General features: G+C 48.1%; 1 protein-coding gene across 1 annotated transcript in view; it reads left to right on the forward strand.

The window, feature by feature from the left end:
* Positions 1-15,421, forward strand: part of LOC118374687 (tax1-binding protein 1 homolog B-like) — a 39,852-nt gene extending 24,431 nt beyond the window's left edge. Inside the window, 6 exon segments of the mRNA XM_052502200.1 lie at positions 233-319; positions 4,718-4,904; positions 7,277-7,434; positions 13,204-13,292; positions 14,974-15,098; positions 15,101-15,421. Of these exon segments, the coding sequence (XP_052358160.1) occupies positions 233-319; positions 4,718-4,904; positions 7,277-7,434; positions 13,204-13,292; positions 14,974-15,098; positions 15,101-15,177 (723 nt within the window). The 3' untranslated portion in view covers positions 15,178-15,421.
* Positions 15,422-18,449: the final 3,028 nt, after the last annotated feature.

An 18,449-nucleotide genomic window follows, 5' to 3' on the forward strand; every position in this document is an offset into this window, starting at 1 on the left:
CCTGTCTGTCTCCTGTCTGTCTCCTCCATGTCTCCTGTCTGTCTCCTCCATGTCTCCTCCATGTCTCCTGACTGTCTCCTCCATGTCTCCTGTCTGTCTCCTCCATGTCTCCTGACTGTCTCCTCCGTGTCTCCTGACTGTCTCCTCCGTGTCTCCTGACTGTCTCCTCCATGTCTCCTGACTGTCTCCTCCACTGACTTCCTCCATGTCTCCTGACTGTCTCCTCTTACAGAGTCAGGTGGCTGAGAAGGGGCGTGCGCTGAAAGAACTGAAGGACACTCTGTCTGTACTGATGAAGGACAAGGAGAGACTTGAGGAGGTTAGTATAGTTGGGGAAGTTAGTAAGTATAGCAACACTACACTATAGCTTTAATTTTCCTCCATTCTAGACTTTTCTCTGAACTAAAAACACCCCAAAAGAGCAGCAATTTTCCCCATATCCTAATCTGGCTGGGGTTTAACACATCTCTAATTGGTGAAGTAAAGCAAAGTGACTTCTTATTTTCCATTCAATTACTCTGGACCACAGAGGAGTCCACATTGGGCCCGGGACACTGCTGAAGGGCAGCTCGCGTATGCATTCGTCACTAAGAGCAACAAAATGACCCAATTTGAGGTTGAGACTGTCAATTAAATTGGCGTCTGGTTCAAACTTCCAGTAAAACACAAACCTTCCATTGCCTTTTGTAAATGAGAGGATATTCTTTTTTAATGAATGACTAATTAAACTGTTTGTGAGAGAGAGGGGAGAGAGAGATGGGGAAAGAGAGACAGGGAGAGAGAGACAGGGAGAGAGAGACAGGAGAGAGAGAGAGACAGGAGAGAGAGAGAGTCTCCTCCAGGAGAGACAGAGAGAGAGAGAGACAGGAGAGACAGAGAGAGAGAGAGAGACAGGAGAGAGAGAGAGACAGGAGAGAGAGAGAGAGAGAGAGAGACAGGAGAGAGAGAGATGAGTGGGAGAGAGAGAGAGACGGGTGGGGAGAGAGAGAGACGGGTGGGGAGAGAGAGACGGGTGGGGAGAGAGAGAGACTGGTGGGGGGAGAGAGATTGGGGGTGGGGGTGGGGAGAGGGGGAGAGAGAGGGGGGGGAGAGAGAGACGGGGGAGAGAGACAGGGGGAGAGAGACGGGGGGAGAGAGAGAGACGGGGAGAGAGAGACAGGGGAGAGACTGGGGGGGAGAGGAGAGGGGAGAGGGAGACTGGGAGAGAGAGACGGGAGAGAGAGACGGGGAGAGAGAGACGGGGAGAGGGAGACGGGGGGAGAGGGAGGGGTGGGGGAGAGGAGAGACGGGGGGGGAGATGGGAGAGAGGGAGAGGGAGACTGGGAGAGGGAGACTGGGAGAGGGAGACTGGTGGGGGAGAGGAGACTGGTGGGGGGAAAGAGAGACTGGGGGAGAGAGACGGGAGAGAGACGGGGGGGGAGAGAGAGGGACGGGGAGGGGGAGGGAGAGGGAGCGGGGGGGGAGAGAGAGGGGGGGGGGAGAGAGAGAGAGGGGGGGGAGAGATGGGGGAGAGAGAGACTGGGGGGAGACGGGGAGAGATTGGTGGGGGGAGAGAGACGGGGGGGGAGACGGGAGAGAGAGAGACACGGGGGGGAGAGAGAGAGATTCGGGGAGGAGAGAGAGACGGGGAGAGAGAGAGAGACGGGGAGAGAGAGACGGGGAGAGGGAGAGAGAGACGAGGGGGGGGAGAGAGAGACGGGGGAGAGAGAGAGGGGAGAGAGAGACGGGGGGGAGAGAGAGAGACATTCGGGGGAGAGAGAGAGAGAGACATTGAGAGAGGGACGGGGAGAGACGGGGGGAGAGATGGGGGACGGGGGGAAGAGGGAGATGGGGGGGGGCATGCGAGAGAGAGAGAGACTGGGGGGAGAGGGAGAGACTGGGGGAGAGAGAGAGAGAGACGGGGGAGGGAGAGAGGGAGGGTCTGAGTGGAGGGAGGGGGAGGGACCGAGAGGGATGGACTGAGCGGAGGGAGGGGGTGGAGGGAGCGAGAGACCGATGAAGGGAGAGGGAGGGACCGAGCTGAGGGAGGGAGGGAGGGAGAGGGAAGGAGCGGGCGGAGGGAGAACGACCATAGTTCTAGGTGCTGCTGTGAGGTGGTTGTGGCCAGTATTGACTCTCCTGGAGAGGAGGGACATGGAAATGTAGCTGAAGTTAGATCTGTAGCTGGCTAACATGCTGACCACACCGAGCGTTGCAAAATAAATGTACACATACATGTTGTTCAATCATTGCACCCACACTGCTCGCACGCACCAAGGAGCGTCAGCATTGCCAAGCACTAAAATAGAAGTCAGTTCTATTTGTGACGCTTAACGTGGTGGAAGTCCTGCCTCTCCCATCTCCTCATTGGTTTATAGAAGCATATATCCACTTGCCATCACCTCATTGGTTATACCCACGTGGGTGATTGAAAGATGAACTGAGGTCGGTCAGTTGTGGTAATACACCTTATTATTAAAGTTAGGTCACTGACCATCTCGAATCCCACCGTACCTTCTCCGCTGTGCAATCTGGTTTCCGAGCCGGAGTGCACCTCAGCCACACTCAAGGTACTAAATGATATCATAACCGCCATCGATAAAAGACAGTACTGTGCAGCCGTCTTCATCGACCTCGCCAAGGCTTTCGACTCTGTCAATCACCAAATTCTTATCGGCAGACTCAACAGCCTCGGTTTTTCGGATGACTGCCTTGCCTGGTTCACCAATTACTTTGCAGACAGAGTTCAGTGTGTCAAATCGGAGGGCATGCTGTCGGTCCTCTGGCAGTCTCTATGGGGTGCCACAGGGTTCAATTCTCGGGCCGACTCTTTTCTCTGTATATATCAATGATGTTGCTCTTGCTGGGGCGATTCCCTGATCCACCTCTACGCAGACGACACCATTCTATATACTTTCGGCCCGTCATTGGACACTGTGCTATCCAACCTCCAAACGAGCTTCAATGCCATACAGCACTCCTTCCGTGGCCTCCAACTGCTCCTAAAGCGTGTAAAACCAAATGCATGCTTTTCAACCGATCGCTGCCTGCACCCGCATGCCCGACTAGCATCACCACCCTGGATGGTTCCAACCTTGAATATGTGGACATCTATAAGTACCTAGGTGTCTGGCTAGACTGCAAACTCTCCTTCCAGACTCATCAAACATCTCAATCAAAAATCAAATCCAGAGTCGGCTTTCTATTCCGCAACAAAGCCTCCTTCACTCACGCTGCCAAGCTTACCCTAGTAAAACTGACTATTCTACCGATCCTCGAGGGCGGGCGATGTCATCTACAAAATGGCTTCCAACACTCTACTCAGCAAACTGGATGCAGTCTATCACAGTGCCATCCGTTTGTCACTAAAGCACCTTATACCACCCACCAGCGACTTGATGCTCTCGGCTGGCCCTCACTACATATTCGTCGCCAGACCCACTGGCTCCAGGTCATCTACAAGTCCATGCTAGGTAAAGCTCCGCCTTATCTCAGTTCACTGGTCACGATGGCAACACCCATCCGTAGCACGCGCTCCAGCAGGTGTATCTCACTGATCATCCCTAAAGCCAAACACCTCATTTGGCCGCCTTTCGTTCCAGTACTCTGCTGCCTGTGACTGGAACAATCGCTGAAGTTGGAGACTTTTATCACCTCACCAACTTCAAACATCAGCTATCCGAGCAGCTAACCGATCGCTGCAGCTGTACATAGTCTATTGGTAAATAGCTCACCCTTTTCACCTACCTCATTCCCATACTGTTTTTATACTGTTTTTATTTATTTACTTTTCTGCTCTTTTGCACACCAATATCTCTACCTGTACATGCCCATCTGATCATTTATCACCAGTGTTAATCTGCAAAATTGTATTATTCGCCTACCTCCTCATGCCTTTTGCACACATTGTATATAGACTGCCCATTTTTTTCTACTGTGTTATTGACTTGCTAAATTGTTTACTCCATGTGTAACTCTGTGTTGTCTGTTCACACTGCTATGCTTTATCTTGGCCAGGTCGCAGTTGCAAATGAGAACTTGTTCTCAACTAGCCTACCTGGTTAAATAAAGGTGAAATAAAAAAATAAAAATAAAGATGCCAATCGCCATATAAGGTCCAAAGAAGAAAAAGGAGGAGGAGAGATGACTAGAAACTATTGAACTCGGTTGATTATTTTTTGTGGATTAAAAGTCAGAGTATAGGGGAGAGTATAGAGTATAGGGCCTTGTGAATTTCAGGTAAAATAACAACTCACATTTTATATCCCAGGACAAATTAGCTAGCATAAGCAAGCTAGCTAAATAGGACAAATTAGCTAGCAACAGCGAGCTAGCTAAATCGGACAAATTAGCTAGCATAAGCAAACTAGCTAAATAGGACAAATTAGCTAGCAACTGCAAGCTAACTAGCTAAATTGGCATAAATGTTTAATGCTTTTCGACCTGTCCCCAAATGAATATAATTGGTTCAGTTTGTTTTGATATTTCAACCTGGGTGCGTGTCCGGTCATGGTGTCTGTGTTTTCTTCTCAGGACCAACTACACTTTGAGTGACATTTCAGGCATGGTACTTCTTAGCATCAAAAGATCATATTTACAATATATGAATACATTTCCTCCACAAGATAGCACAGTTCTGTTAGAGAAAATACAAGATCAGTTATTTTAAAAGATTCTCTTTCCAATCCTAAATATATAATAATGTAATCGTGTCTGTTGTCTTGTCTGTCCCCACCAGGATCTCCAGACGAGTGCTGGTGCTGGTAGGAAGACGGAGGCTGTAGTGTCAGAGGAGATGAGAATTCAGTCTGTGTTCCTGCAGTATCCCCTGCCCTACCCCCAGGATGCCCCCACTCCACTGCTGGTCCCCCAGAGCCCCACACAGCTGCACTTTGGGAACCCCTACTCCACCTCAGACGCAAGAGGTTGGTCCCCCCTCACTAACCCTACTCCACCTCAGCCACATTTCAGTTTAATATGAGAGTTGTTGTCCCCCCTCACTAACCCTACTCCCACCTCAGCCACATTTCAGTTTAATATGAGAGTTGTTGTCCCCCCTCACTAACCCTACTCCACCTCAGCCACGTTTCAGTTTAATATGAGAGTTGTTGTCCCCCCCTTACTAACCCTACTCCACCTCAGACGCAAGAGGTTGACCCCCTTACTAACCCTACTCCACCTCAGTCACATTTCAGTTTTAATATGAGAGGTTGGCCCCCCCTTACTAACCCTACTCCACCTCAGCCACATTTCAGTTTTAATATGAGAGTTGTTGTCGTCCCCCTTACTAACCCTACTCCACCTCAGACGCAAGAGGTTGACCCCCTTACTAACCCCTACTCCACCTCAGTCACATTTCAGTTTAATATGAGAGGTTGGCCCCCCTTACTAACCCTACTCCACCTCAGTCACATTTCAGTTTAATATGAGAGGTTGGTCCCCCCTTACTAACCCTACTCCACCTCAGACGCAAGAGGTTGATCCCCCCCTTACTAACCCTACTCCACCTCAGGCAAGAGGTGATCCCCCCTTACTAACCCTACCCACCTCAGTCACATTTCAGTTTAATATGAGAGATGTTGTCCCCCCTTACTAACCCTACTCCACCTCAGACGCAAGAGGTTGATCCCCCCTTACTAACCCTACTCCACCTCAGTCACATTTCAGTTTAATATGAGAGTTGTTGTCCCCCCTCACTAACCCTACTCCACCTCAGCCACATTTCAGTTTAATATGAGAGTTATTTGTCCCCCCTCACTAACCCTACTCCACCTCAGCCACATTTCAGTTTAATATGAGAGTTGTTGTCCCCCCCCCTTACTAACCCTACTCCACCTCAGACGCAAGAGGTTGACCCCCTTACTAACCCTACTCCACCTCAGTCACATTTCAGTTTTAATATGAGAGGTTGGTGTCCCACCCCCCTTACTAACCCTACTCCACCTCAGTCACATTTCAGTTTAATATGAGAGGTTGGCCCCCCCCTTACTAACCCTACTCCACCTCAGTCACATTTCAGTTTAATATGAGAGTTGTTGTCCCCCCCCCCCCTTACTAACCCTACTCCACCTCAGTCACATTTCAGTTTAATATGAGAGGTTGCCCCCTTTACTAACCCTACTCCACCTCAGCCACATTTCAGTTTAATATGAGAGTTGTTGTCCCCCCTTACTAACCCTACTCCACCTCAGCCACATTTCAGTTTAATATGAGAGTTGTTGTCCCCCCTTACTAACCCTACTCCACCTCAGTCACATTTCAGTTTAATATGAGAGGTTGGCCCCCCTTACTAACCCTGCTCCACCTCAGTCACATTTCAGTTTAATATGAGAGGTTGGCCCCCCTTACTAACCCTACTCCACCTCAGTCACATTTCAGTTTAATATGAGAGTTGTTGTCCCCCTCCCCCCTTACTAACCCTACTCCACCTCAGTCACATTTCAGTTTAATATGAGAGGTTGGCCCCCCTTACTAACCCTACTCCACCTCAGCCACATTTCAGTTTAATATGAGAGTTGTTGTCCCCCCTTACTAACCCTACTCCACCTCAGCCACATTTCAGTTTAATATGAGAGTTGTTGTCCCCCCTTACTAACTCTACTCCACCTCAGTCACATTTCATTTTAATATGAGAGGTTGGCACCCCCTTACTAACCCTACTCCACCTCAGTCACATTTCAGTTTAATATGAGAGATGTTGTCCCCCCCTTACTAACCCTACTCCACCTCAGACGCAAGAGGTTGATCCCCCCTTACTAACCCTACTCCACCTCAGTCACATTTCAGTTTAATATGAGTTGTTGGTCCCCCCTTACTAACCCTACTCCACCTCAGCCACATTTCAGTTTAATATGAGAGTTGTTGTCCCCCCTTACTAACCCTACTCCACCTCAGTCACATTTCAGTTTAATATGAGAGTTGTTGTCCCCCCTTACTAACCCTACTCCACCTCAGCCACATTTCAGTTTAATATGAGAGTTGTTGTCCCCCCTTACTAACCCTACTCCACCTCAGTCACATTTCAGTTTAATATGAGGGGTTGCCCCCCCCTTACTAACCCTACTCCACCTCAGTCACATTTCAGTTTAATATGAGAGGTTGGTCCCCCCCCCTTAATAACGCTACTCCACCTCAGTACCTGGAAAATGATTCAATATGCTAACGTAGGATATAGAAACGCTGATTCCTGGATTTCCTGATTCTGAGAATTATCCAACTGGGAATTTTGAGAAAGCTGAATTTTTCATCCCTTAATATGCTTCTATTCTTTTTGACCCTCTCTTCCCCATCACTCTAGACGGAGCGGACGGGGAGTTCTCTGATGACCTGCTGCCCCGCCTTCCTCCTGTGGGCCCCCCCTCCTGGGATAGTAACGTGGTCTGCATCCAGCCAGCACGCAACCTCAGCCGGCCCGACGGCCTGGAGGACCCAGAGGAGCAGCAGAACAACAACAACGTGAGTCAGCTAGTCTGAGGACAACAATGGTAGTTAGCTCGTCTGAGAATAACAACGGTAGTTAGCTAGTCTGAGAACAACAGCGGTAGTCAGCTAGTCTAAGAACAACGGTAGTTAGCTAGTCTGAGAACAACGGTAGTCAGCTAGTCTGAGAACAACGGTAGTCAGCTAGTCTGAGAATAACGGTAGTTAGCTAGTCTGAGAACAACAGCGGTAGTCAGCTAGTCTGAGAACAACAGCGGTAGTCAGCTAGTCTGAGGACAACAACTGTAGTCAGCTAGTCTGAGAACAACAACGGTAGTTAGCTAGTCTGAGGACGACAACTGTAGTCAGCTAGTCTGAGGACAACAACGGTAGTTAGCTCGTCTGAGAATAACAACGGTAGTTAGCTAGTCTGAGAACAACAACGGTAGTTAGCTAGTCTGAGGACAACAACTGTAGTCAGCTAGTCTGAGAACAACGGTAGTTAGCTAGTCTGAGAATAACGGTAGTCAGCTAGTCTGAGAACAACGGTAGTTAGCTAGTCTGAGAACAACGGTAGTCAGCTAGTCTGAGAACAACGGTAGTTAGCTAGTCTGAGAACAACGGTAGTCAGCTAGTCTGAGAACAACGGTAGTCAGCTAGTCTGAGAATAACGGTAGTTAGCTAGTCTGAGAAAAACAACGGTAGTTAACTAGTCTGAGAATAACAACGGTAGTCAGCTAGTCTGAGAATAACAGCGGTAGTTAGCTAGTCTGAGAACAACAACGGTAGTTAGCTAGTCTGAGAACAACAACGGTAGTTAGCTAGTCTGAGAACAACAACGGTAGTTAGCTAGTCTGAGAACAACAACGGTAGTTAGCTAGTCTGAGGACAACAGCGGTAGTTAGCTAGTCTGAGAACAACAGCGGTAGTTAGCTAGTCTGAGAACAACAGCGGTAGTTAGCTAGTCTGAGAACAACAACGGTAGTTAGCTAGTCTGAGGACAACAGCGGTAGTTAGCTAGTCTGAGAACAACAGCGGTAGTTAGCTAGTCTGAGAACAACAGCGGTAGTTAGCTAGTCTGAGGACAACAGCGGTAGTTAGCTAGTCTGAGAACAACAGCGGTAGTTAGCTAGTCTGAGAACAACAGCGGTAGTTAGCTAGTCTGAGAACAACAGCGGTAGTTAGCTAGTCTGAGAATAACAGCGGTAGTTAGCTAGTCTGAGAATAACAACGGTAGTTAGCTAGTCTGAGAACAACAGCGGTAGTTAGCTAGTCTGAGAACAACAGCGGTAGTTAGCTAGTCTGAGAACAACAGCGGTAGTTAGCTAGTCTGAGAACAACAGCGGTAGTTAGCTAGTCTGAGAACAACAGCGGTAGTTAGCTAGTCTGAGAACAAACAAGTCTGAGCGGTAGTTAGCTAGTCTGAGAACAACTGTAGTCAGCTAGTCTGAGAACAACAGCGGTAGTTAGCTAGTCTGAGAACAACAGCGGTAGTTAGCTAGTCTGAGAACAACAGCGGTAGTTAGCTAGTCTGAGAACAACAGCGGTAGTTAGCTAGTCTGAGAACAACAGCGGTAGTTAGCTAGTCTGAGAACAACAGCGGTAGTTAGCTAGTCTGAGAACAACAGCGGTAGTTAGCTAGTCTGAGAACAACAGCGGTAGTTAGCTAGTCTGAGAATAACAGCGGTAGTTAGCTAGTCTGAGAATAACAGCGGTAGTTAGCTAGTCTGAGAACAACAGCGGTAGTTAGCTAGTCTGAGAACAACAACGGTACATTTACATTACATTTAAGTCATTTAGCAGACGCTCTTATCCAGAGCGACTTACAAATTAGTGCATACACCTTATGACAACCAGTGGAACAGCCACTTGCATCTAAATCTTGTTGGGGGGAGAAGGATTACCTACCCTTACTTACCCTATCCTAGGTATTCCTTGAAGAGGTGGGGTTTCAGGTGTCTCCGGAAGGTGGTGATTGACTCGCTGTCAGGCGTCGTGAGGGAGTTTGTTCCACCATTGGGGGCCAGAGCAGCGAACAGTTTTGACTGGGCTGAGCGGGAACTGTACTTCCTCAGTGGTAGGGAGGCGAGCAGGCCAGAGGTGGATGAACGCAGTGCCCTTGTTTGGGTGTAGGGCCTGATCAGAGCCTGGAGGTACTGAGGTGCCGTTCCCCTCACAGCTCCGTGGCGAGCACCATGGTCTTGTAGCGGATGCGGCTTCAGCTGGAAGCCAGTGGAGAGAGCGGAGGAGCGGGGTGACGTGAGAGAACTTGGGAAGGTTGAACACCAGACGGGCTGCGGCGTTCTGGATGAGTTGTAGGGGTTTTAATGGCACAGGCAGGAGCCCAGCCAACAGCGAGTTGCAGTAATCAAGACGGGAGATGACAAGTGCCTGGATTAGGACCTGCGCCGCTTCCTGTGTGAGGCAGGGTCAGTACTCTGCGGATGTTGTAGAGCATGAACCTACAGGAACGGGACACCGCCTTGATGTTAGTTGAGAACGTCAGGGTGTTGTCCAGGATCACGCCAAGGTTCTAGCGCTCTGGGAGGAGGACACAATGGAGTTGTCAGCCGTGATGGCGAGATCATGGAGCGGGCAGTCCTTCCCGGGAGGAAGAGGAGCTCCGTCTTGCTGAGGTTCAGCTTGAGGTGGTGATCCGTCATCACACTGATATGTCTGCCAGACATGCAGAGATGCGATTCGCCACCCTGGTCATCAGAAGGGGAAAGGAGAAGATTAATTGTGTGTCGTCTGCATAGCAATGATAGGAGAGACCATGTGAGGTTATGACAGAGCCAAGTGACTTGGTGTATAGCGAGAATAAGAGAGGGCCTAGAACAGAGCCTGGGGACACCAGTGGTGAGAGCGCGTGGTGAGGAGACAGATTCTCGCCACGCCACCTGGTAGGAGCGACCTGTCAGGTAGGACGCAATCCAAGCGTGGGCCGCGCCGGAGATGCCCAACTCCGGAGAGGGTGGAGAGGAGGATCTGATGGTTCACAGTATCGAAGGCAGCCGATAGGTCTAGAAGGATGAGAGCAGAGGAGAGAGAGTTAGCTTTTAGCAGTGCGGAGCGCCTCCGTGATACAGAGAAGAGCAGTCTCAGTTGAATGACTAGTCTTGAAACCTGACTGATTTGGATCAAGAAGGTCATTCTGAGAGATAGCGGTAGAGCTGGCCAAGGGACGGCACGCTCAAGAGTTTTGGAGAGAAAAGAGAAGGGATACTGGTCTGTAGTTGTTGACATCGGAGGGATCGAGTGTAGGTTTTTTTTCAGAAGGGTGCAACTCTCGCTCTCTTGAAGACGGGAGGGACGTAGCCAGCGGTCAGGGATGAGTTGATGAGCGAGGTGAGGTAGGGAGAAGGTCTCCGGAAATGGTCTGGAGAAGAGAGGAGGGGATAGGGTCAAGCGGGCAGGTTGTTGGGGCGGCCGGCCGTCACAAGGCGCGAGATTTCATCTGGAGAGAGAGGGAGAAAGAGGTCAGAGCATAGGGTAGGGCAGTGTGAGCAGAACCAGCGGTGTCGTTTGACTTAGCAAACGAGGATCGGATGTCATCGACCTTCTTTTCAAAATGGTTGTGAAGTCATCTGCAGAGAGGAGGAGGGAGGGGGGGAAGGATTCAGGAGGGAGGAGAAGGTGGCAAAGAGCTTCCTAGGGTTAGAGGCAGATGCTTGGAACTTAGAATGGTAGAAAGTGGCTTTAGCAGCAGAGACAGAGGAGGAAAATGTAGAGAGGAGGGAGTGAAAGGATGCCAGGTCCGCAGGGAGCGGGTTTTCCTCCATTTCCGCTCGGCTGCCGAGCCCCTGTTCTGTGAGCTCGCAATGAGTCGTCGAGCCACGGAGCGGGAGGGAGGACCGAGCCGGCCTGGAGGATAGGGGACATAGGGAGTCAAGGATGCAGTAAGGGAGGAGAGGAGGTTGAGGAGGCAGAATCAGGAGATAGGTTGGAGAAAGTTTGAGCAGAGGGAAGAAGATAGGATGGAAGAGGAGAGAGTAGCGGGGGAGAGAGAGCGAAGGTTGGGACGGCGCGATACCATCCAGTAGGGGCAGTGTGGGAAGTGTTGGATGAGAGCGAGAGGGAAAAGGATACAAGGTAGTGGTCGGAGACTTGGAGGGGAGTTGCAATGAGGTTAGTGGAAGAACAGCATCTAGTAAAGATGAGGTCAAGCGTATTGCCTGCCTTGTGAGTAGGGGGGAAGGTGAGAGGGTGAGGTCAAGAGGAGAGGAGTGGAAAAAGGAGGCAGAGAGGAATGAGTCAAGGTAGGCTGGGTGGGGAGGTTAAAGTCGCCCAGAACTGTGAGAGGTGAGCCGTCCTCAGGAAAGGAGCTTATCAAGGCATCAAGCTCATTGATGAACTCTCCAAGGGAACCTGGAGCGATAAATGATAAGGATGTTAAGCTTGAAAGGGCTGGTAACTGTGACAGCATGGAATTCAAAGGGAGGCAATAGACAGATGGGTAAGGGGAGAAAGAGAGAAAGACCACTTGGGAGAGATGAGATCCCGGTGCCACCACCCGCTGACCAGAAGCTCTCGGGGTGTGCGAGGAGCACGTGGGCGGACGAGGAGAGAGCAGTAGGAGTAGCAGTGTTATCTGTGGTGATCCATGTTTCCGTCAGTGCCAGAGTCAAGGGGACTGGAGGAGGCATAGGCTGAGATGAACTCTGCCTTGTTGGCCGCAGATTGGCAGTTCCAGAGGCTACCGGGAGACCTGGAACTCCACGTGGGTAAACGCGCTGGGACCACCAGGTTAGGGTGGTCGCGCCACGCGGTGTGGAGCGTTTGTATGGTCTGTGCAGAGAGGAGAGAACAGGGATAGACAGACACATAGTTGACAGGCTACAGAAAGGCTACGCTAATGCAAGGAAATTGGAATGACAAGCGGACTACACGTCTCGAATGTTCAGAAAGTTGAGGGCTTACGTAGCAAGAATCTTATTGACTAAAATGATTAAAATGATACAGTACTGCTAAAGTAGGCTAGCTGGCAGTAGCTGCGTTGTTGACACTACACTAATCAAAGTCGTTCCGTTGAGTGTAATAATTTCTACAGTGCTGCTATTCGGGGCTAGCTGGCTAGCTAGCAGTGTTGTTTACGTTACGTTGAGTTAAAAGAACGACAATAGCTGGCTAGCGAACCTCAGTGAATTAAGATAATCACTCCAAGGCTACACACACTAAACTACACAATTATCTTGAAACAAAGACAGCTATGTAGCTAGCTAACACTGAACTAATCAAGTCGTACAGTTGAGTGAGTAGCACTACAGTGATGCTAATCTGTGTGCGTTAGCTAGCGTTGCTAGCTCCTGGGCGAATAGCAGTGAAGGCTACGTTAGGCGACGAAATACGAAATACGGTAGTTAGCTAGTCTGAGAACAACAACGGTAGTTAGCTAGTCTGAGAACAACAACGGTAGTTAGCTAGTCTGAGAACAACAACGGTAGTTAGCTAGTCTGAGGACAACAGCGGTAGTTAGCTAGTCTGAGGACAACAACGGTAGTTAGCTAGTCTGAAAAAATCCACAATGTCAGTTAGTCTGCCTTAAAGATAGACCAAAGGAGGCTGGTGAGGGGAGGACAGCTCCTAGTAATAATTGGAGTTGAATAAAGTGTACGGTATGAAAGCATGTTTGATACTGTTACCTTCATTCCAGCCTTACAGCCGTCCTCTGATTTAAGTGACATCAGCCTCCACTGAGGTTCTCAGTGATATGCTGCATCATACACAGTGGGAGGAGGATTTCTGCTTCAACAGTTGTGTGTGATGGATAGTATTTCTGAAGTAGTTTTCTACCCTCCGCCACAGGGCAATGCCAATGAACAGCCTGCAGCAACTACTGAACCCCACAGCCCATTCTTAAATGATGGACAGACTCCCCTTGGCTTCGAGTCCAGGTAACACACACACACACACACACACACTGAAGGCCTGCGCTCCCCAAAATGCATTGAAGTTGGTCTCTCACCCCAGCACAGCAGCTTCCCAGCTCCAACCTGTGTAAAGTCTTTGTTCTGTAATGTAGGTGTTAACATGAGTGGCCCAGCTAGTGGCCCACCCACGTAGAGTAGACCCCCTGACAGATGGTCTTTATTAGCCTGTTAGCTGTCCTGCTCTGCTCCCTCTGCCAACATCATCACCGCTCATTAACCCAACACCCTCTCAATACCATCTCTCTCTGTCACTCTCTCAATACCTTCTCTCCTGGTTGCTCTCTCAATACCTTCTCTCTTGGTTGCTCTCAATACCTTCTCTCCTGGTTGCTCTCTCAATACCCTTTCTCCTGGTTGCTCTCTCAATACCCTTTCTCCTGGTTGCTCTCTCAATACCTTCTCTCTTGGTTGCTCTCTCAATACCCTTTCTCCTGGTTGCTCTCTCAATACCTTCAAACCTCTCTGTTGCTCTCAATACCATCTCTCTCTGGCTCTCTCAATAATCTCTCCTGGTTGCTCTCTCAATACCTTTCTCTCCTGGTTTCTCTCTCAATACCTTCTCTCTCAATACCTTCTCTCTCTGTTCGCTCTCTCTCCTGGTTGCTCTCTCAATACCCTTGCTCCTGGTTGCTCTCTCAATACCTTCTCCTGGTTGCTCTCTCAATACCTTCTCTCTCTGTTTGCTGTCCTCTCAATACCTTCTCTCTCTGTTGCCCTCTCAATACCTTCTCTCTCTGTTGCCCTCTCAATACCCTCTCTCTGTTGCCCTCTCAATACCTTCTCTCTCTGTTGTCTCTGCTCTCTCTGTTGCTCTACCTTTTCTCTCTGTTGCCCTCTCCCTCTCTCCTACCTTCTCTCTCTGTTGCTCTAATACCTTTTCTCTCTGTACCTTCTCTCTCTGCTCTCTCAATACCTTCTCTCCCTGTGCCCTGCTCTCTCTCAAATACCTTCTGTTGCCCTCTCAATACCTTCTCTCTTGTTGCCCCTCTCAATACCTTCTCTGTTCCTGGCCTGTTTCAATCTCTCTCTCTGTTGCCCTCTCAATACCTTCTCTCTCTGTTTCTCTCAATACCTTCCTCTCTACCTTCTCTCTCTGTTTCTCTCTCAATATTTCTCTCTCTGTTCCTCTCAATACCTTCTCTCTCTGTTGCCCTCTCAATACCTTCTCTCTCTGTTGCCTCTCTCAATGCCTCTCTCTCTCTGTTGCCCTCTCAATACCTTGTCTCTCTGTTGCCCTCTCAACGCCTCTCTCTAACCTCTGTTGCCCTCTCAATACCTTCTCTCTCTGTTCTCTCTCAATCTCTCAATACCTCTCTCTCTGTTGTCTCTCAATACCTCTCTCTCTGTTCAATACCTTCTCTCTCTCTCTCTCAATACCTCTCTCTCTGTTGTCCTCTCAATATTTTCTCTTCTGTTTTACCTTCTCTCTCAATACCTTCTCTCTTTTGTCCTCTCAATACCTTCTCTCTCTGTTGCCCTCTCAATATCTCTCTCTGTTGCTCTCTCAATACCTTCTCTCCTCTCCTGTTTGTCTCTCCCTAACCTTATTTTTGTTTCTTTCCCCATCTCTTCCTGTTTCTCCCTTCCTAACCTTATTTTGTTTCTTTCCCCATCCATTCTCTCTCTCCGTCTCTCCTCTGTGCAGTGTGAACGTCCACATGCGCTGTCCACTGTGTGAGTTGATCTTCCCGCCCAACTACGACCAGAGTAAGTTTGTGGAGCATGTAGAGAGCCACTGGAAGGTGTGCCCCATGTGCAGCGAGCAGTTCCCCTCGACTGTGACCAGAAGGTCTTTGAGAACCACGTGCTCACCCACTTTGACTCCGCCAACGTGCTCAACTTTGACTAAAAACCTCATCCTCGCTACAACCTTCATTTTCTGTCAGTCGCCACTGAAATGAAACTGCCTTGCTCTTTCCCCTGCCACATGTAACAGGTGTGACGATCTCATTCTGATTCACTTTTAGGACCGGTGACGTTTTGATGAGCGTCTTTTATTAACTAGGGAAACGGTCTTCTTATTCGGCAGTGTGATTGGTGCTCTGATTTGATGTATAATTCAGACCAGGGCTGCATATATCTGTGTGAATCAGTCTTTATGTGAGATGTTATGGCTGTGCTCATCTCGCTTCTTTAACATGAAGTGTCCCATTTTATTTGTTATTCCTCTGATTGTATTAGTGAGATGTGAGATGTTATGGCTGTGCTCATCTCTGACCACGTGACCAGTCCCAGACACTACTAGACTATGTGAAGTCAGGGACTGACCACGTGACCAGTCCCAGACACTAGTAGACTATGTGAAGTCAGGGACTGACCACGTGACCAGTCCCAGACACTACTAGACTATGTGAAGTCAGGGACTGACCACGTGACCAGTCCCAGACACTACTAGACTATGTGAAGTCAGGGACTGACCACGTGACCAGTCCCAGACACTACGTGAAGTCAGGGACTGACCACGTGACCAGTCCCAGACACTACTAGACTATGTGAAGTCAGGGACTGACCACGTGACCAGTCCCAGACACTACTAGACTATGTGAAGTCAGGGAAAGTGAGCTACATTAAACATGCATTTCAACTGTTCCAACCCAAATGCTTTCCCCTGAGCTTCATAGTCAAATTCAGGTATTCATGATGTTTAGAAAGCAGCCACCTCGGTGCACTATATGCAGACAGACGGGACAAATCATTTGCTTCTAAACCTGATTATTATCTTATCTTTAAATCATCTATTGTAGAATAATCTTTTAAGAGCCGACGGCGTCAATCTTTTTCAGTATGTGTATGTCTGGTTAGAAAGAGCTGTTATATTTTAGTGTCAGTTGATTCTCATGATTTAGTTCACTGGTTTGGTTGTCTGAATAAAGAAGTTATGTTTCACCTTTCGCTACTGATTAACATGCATGCCAGGATTCTGTTATTTCACGATTATAGAAAACTTTTGATTTCTTTGAGTCCCATGTAATGAAATCTTAACTAATAAAGTCTGTTTGGAACAATATAGAGTATCAGCCTATAATATAGCCACTTACTTCCATGCCTTGTACACGTACATAGTCAGTCAGGGCTCCTTTGTAAAACAGACCTGGGTCTCCATGTTTTAATGTAAAACATCTGTAATGGTGCAGAAATGTCCAGGAGCACAGAGACAGTTGTATTGTGATCACAGCTACACTCATACATCAGTCAGTTACAAAACAACCTCTGCTGTTGCCTTAGTTTATAGGGGTGGCAGGTAGCCTAGTGGTTAGAGCCAGTAACCAAAAAGGTTGCAAGATGGAATCCTCCAGCTGACAAGGTAAAAATCTGTCCTTCTGCCTCTGAACAAGGCAATTAACACACTGTTCCCCGGTAGGCCGTCATTGTAAATAAGAATTTGTTCTTTAATGGACTTGCCTAGTTAAATAAATAGGATACACACACAGTAAGGGTCATCATTCTCCAGCAACATATGAAAATATAATTTAATGCACTTGAGACAATACATTTACTATACACAATATATCAAATACTTCCCTCCATATGTACTGGCATTATAATACTGTCAATGACCATCTACATAATGCATTCCAAATGGCACCCTATTCCCTATTTAATGCACTACTTTTGACCAGATCCATATGGACTATAGAGGGAATAGGCTACCATTTGGGACGCACCCTTAACGTGTAGTTCCATAAGGACATTGATTTCTGTGATGTTTTGATTGGGTTGTTGATTAGCCCCTTGCTCTCTCTGATCACCAGTATGACACAGTACCTTTTATTAGACTACATATAGAGGCTAGAGGGACAAAAGAGGAGCAATAGACCAGAATTGAGATCTGGCCATGTTTTATTTTGACAAGAATGTCTACTGTAACTCAAGTTAGCCATTCCTGAAGAGTCACTATGAAGCTATACACAGATACTTACTGGATTGGAACTCTTGTTGTCTACAATTCAAGGCAACCAGATACATAATCTCACCCTGGAAAACACTGGAGATCTGAACAAAACTCCTTGGAAAGGTTGAGTTCTTCCAGTCTGGCTCTCTCTAGTTCCTGTGACTGCTACATGTCAGGTTGGTGTGTGTAGCAGCAGAGTTGTTGGCAACTGGTTACTACAAAGTGCTTAAATGCTTCACACGGCTTTGGCGAAGAGGATAACTGCTCAGCACCCTAGAATGGAAGGGTTCTGGATAACTGGGACGGCTGTGACACCCAATCCCAAGATTCCAGTGAACAGCATAACAGCTGACTCTAAAATACTTTGTGTTTCCCAAATGGCTCCCTATATAGTGCACTACTTTTGTTTGACCAGGACCTTCATGGCTCTAGTCAAAAGTAGTGAGTTATATAGGGAATAGGGTGCCGTTTGGGACGCATCCTATCAGAACACACGGGCAGGATTGTGGTGAATTGTCACCTGAGTCTTTTAGTTCTAAAAACACAAAACAAGTGAAAATCCTGGCAAAGTGAATCATAAAAATACACTTTCAGAACAAAACACGGCAAGAAAAATATAAGAGCTTACTATTTTACACCTGATTATTAAAGTTTATACATCCTTCAGGAATATATCTTCATCTTTGACAAACATTGAGGTTTTGTGATGGTGTGGTGGTGATGCTTGCTTTCTCCCCGGGCCTCATCACTCTCATGCCTCTTTTCAAACACAGCATTACCTGAACACTCAAGTCAAATTCATTGAGTTTCAATCTACACAACATATCTGTATGTAAATGTTCCACCATGTTTTGCTCTGGCAAACAGCCCAGAAGCCTGGCTGTGAACCTTGACTCATGGTGCTGTCAAGACAATTGGGAAAAAACAGGTCAAATCATGACGTCAGTGATTTTCAGGTCGGAAAGTCAGAGCTCTGGAAAGATGCCAGAGTTTCCGAGTTGGTTGACCGTCCGGAATTCCCACAAAAAGAAAAGATCCCTGCACTGAAGTGGGAGAGTTCCGAGGTGTTTTGAACGTGGCAATACGCTCTCTTTCAAACGCATCATCTTAACAGCAAGCCCTATGTGCCAAAAACGTTATCAAAAAGACACATGATCGCTGAAATGTGAAAAAGTATACAGCTGTGAAGAAAATACAAAAAAAAAATTCAAAAAAATGTTTAAATATAT

This window comes from Oncorhynchus keta, unplaced genomic scaffold (assembly GCF_023373465.1).
Source record: "Oncorhynchus keta strain PuntledgeMale-10-30-2019 unplaced genomic scaffold, Oket_V2 Un_contig_15275_pilon_pilon, whole genome shotgun sequence".
Lineage (NCBI taxonomy): Eukaryota > Metazoa > Chordata > Actinopteri > Salmoniformes > Salmonidae > Oncorhynchus > Oncorhynchus keta.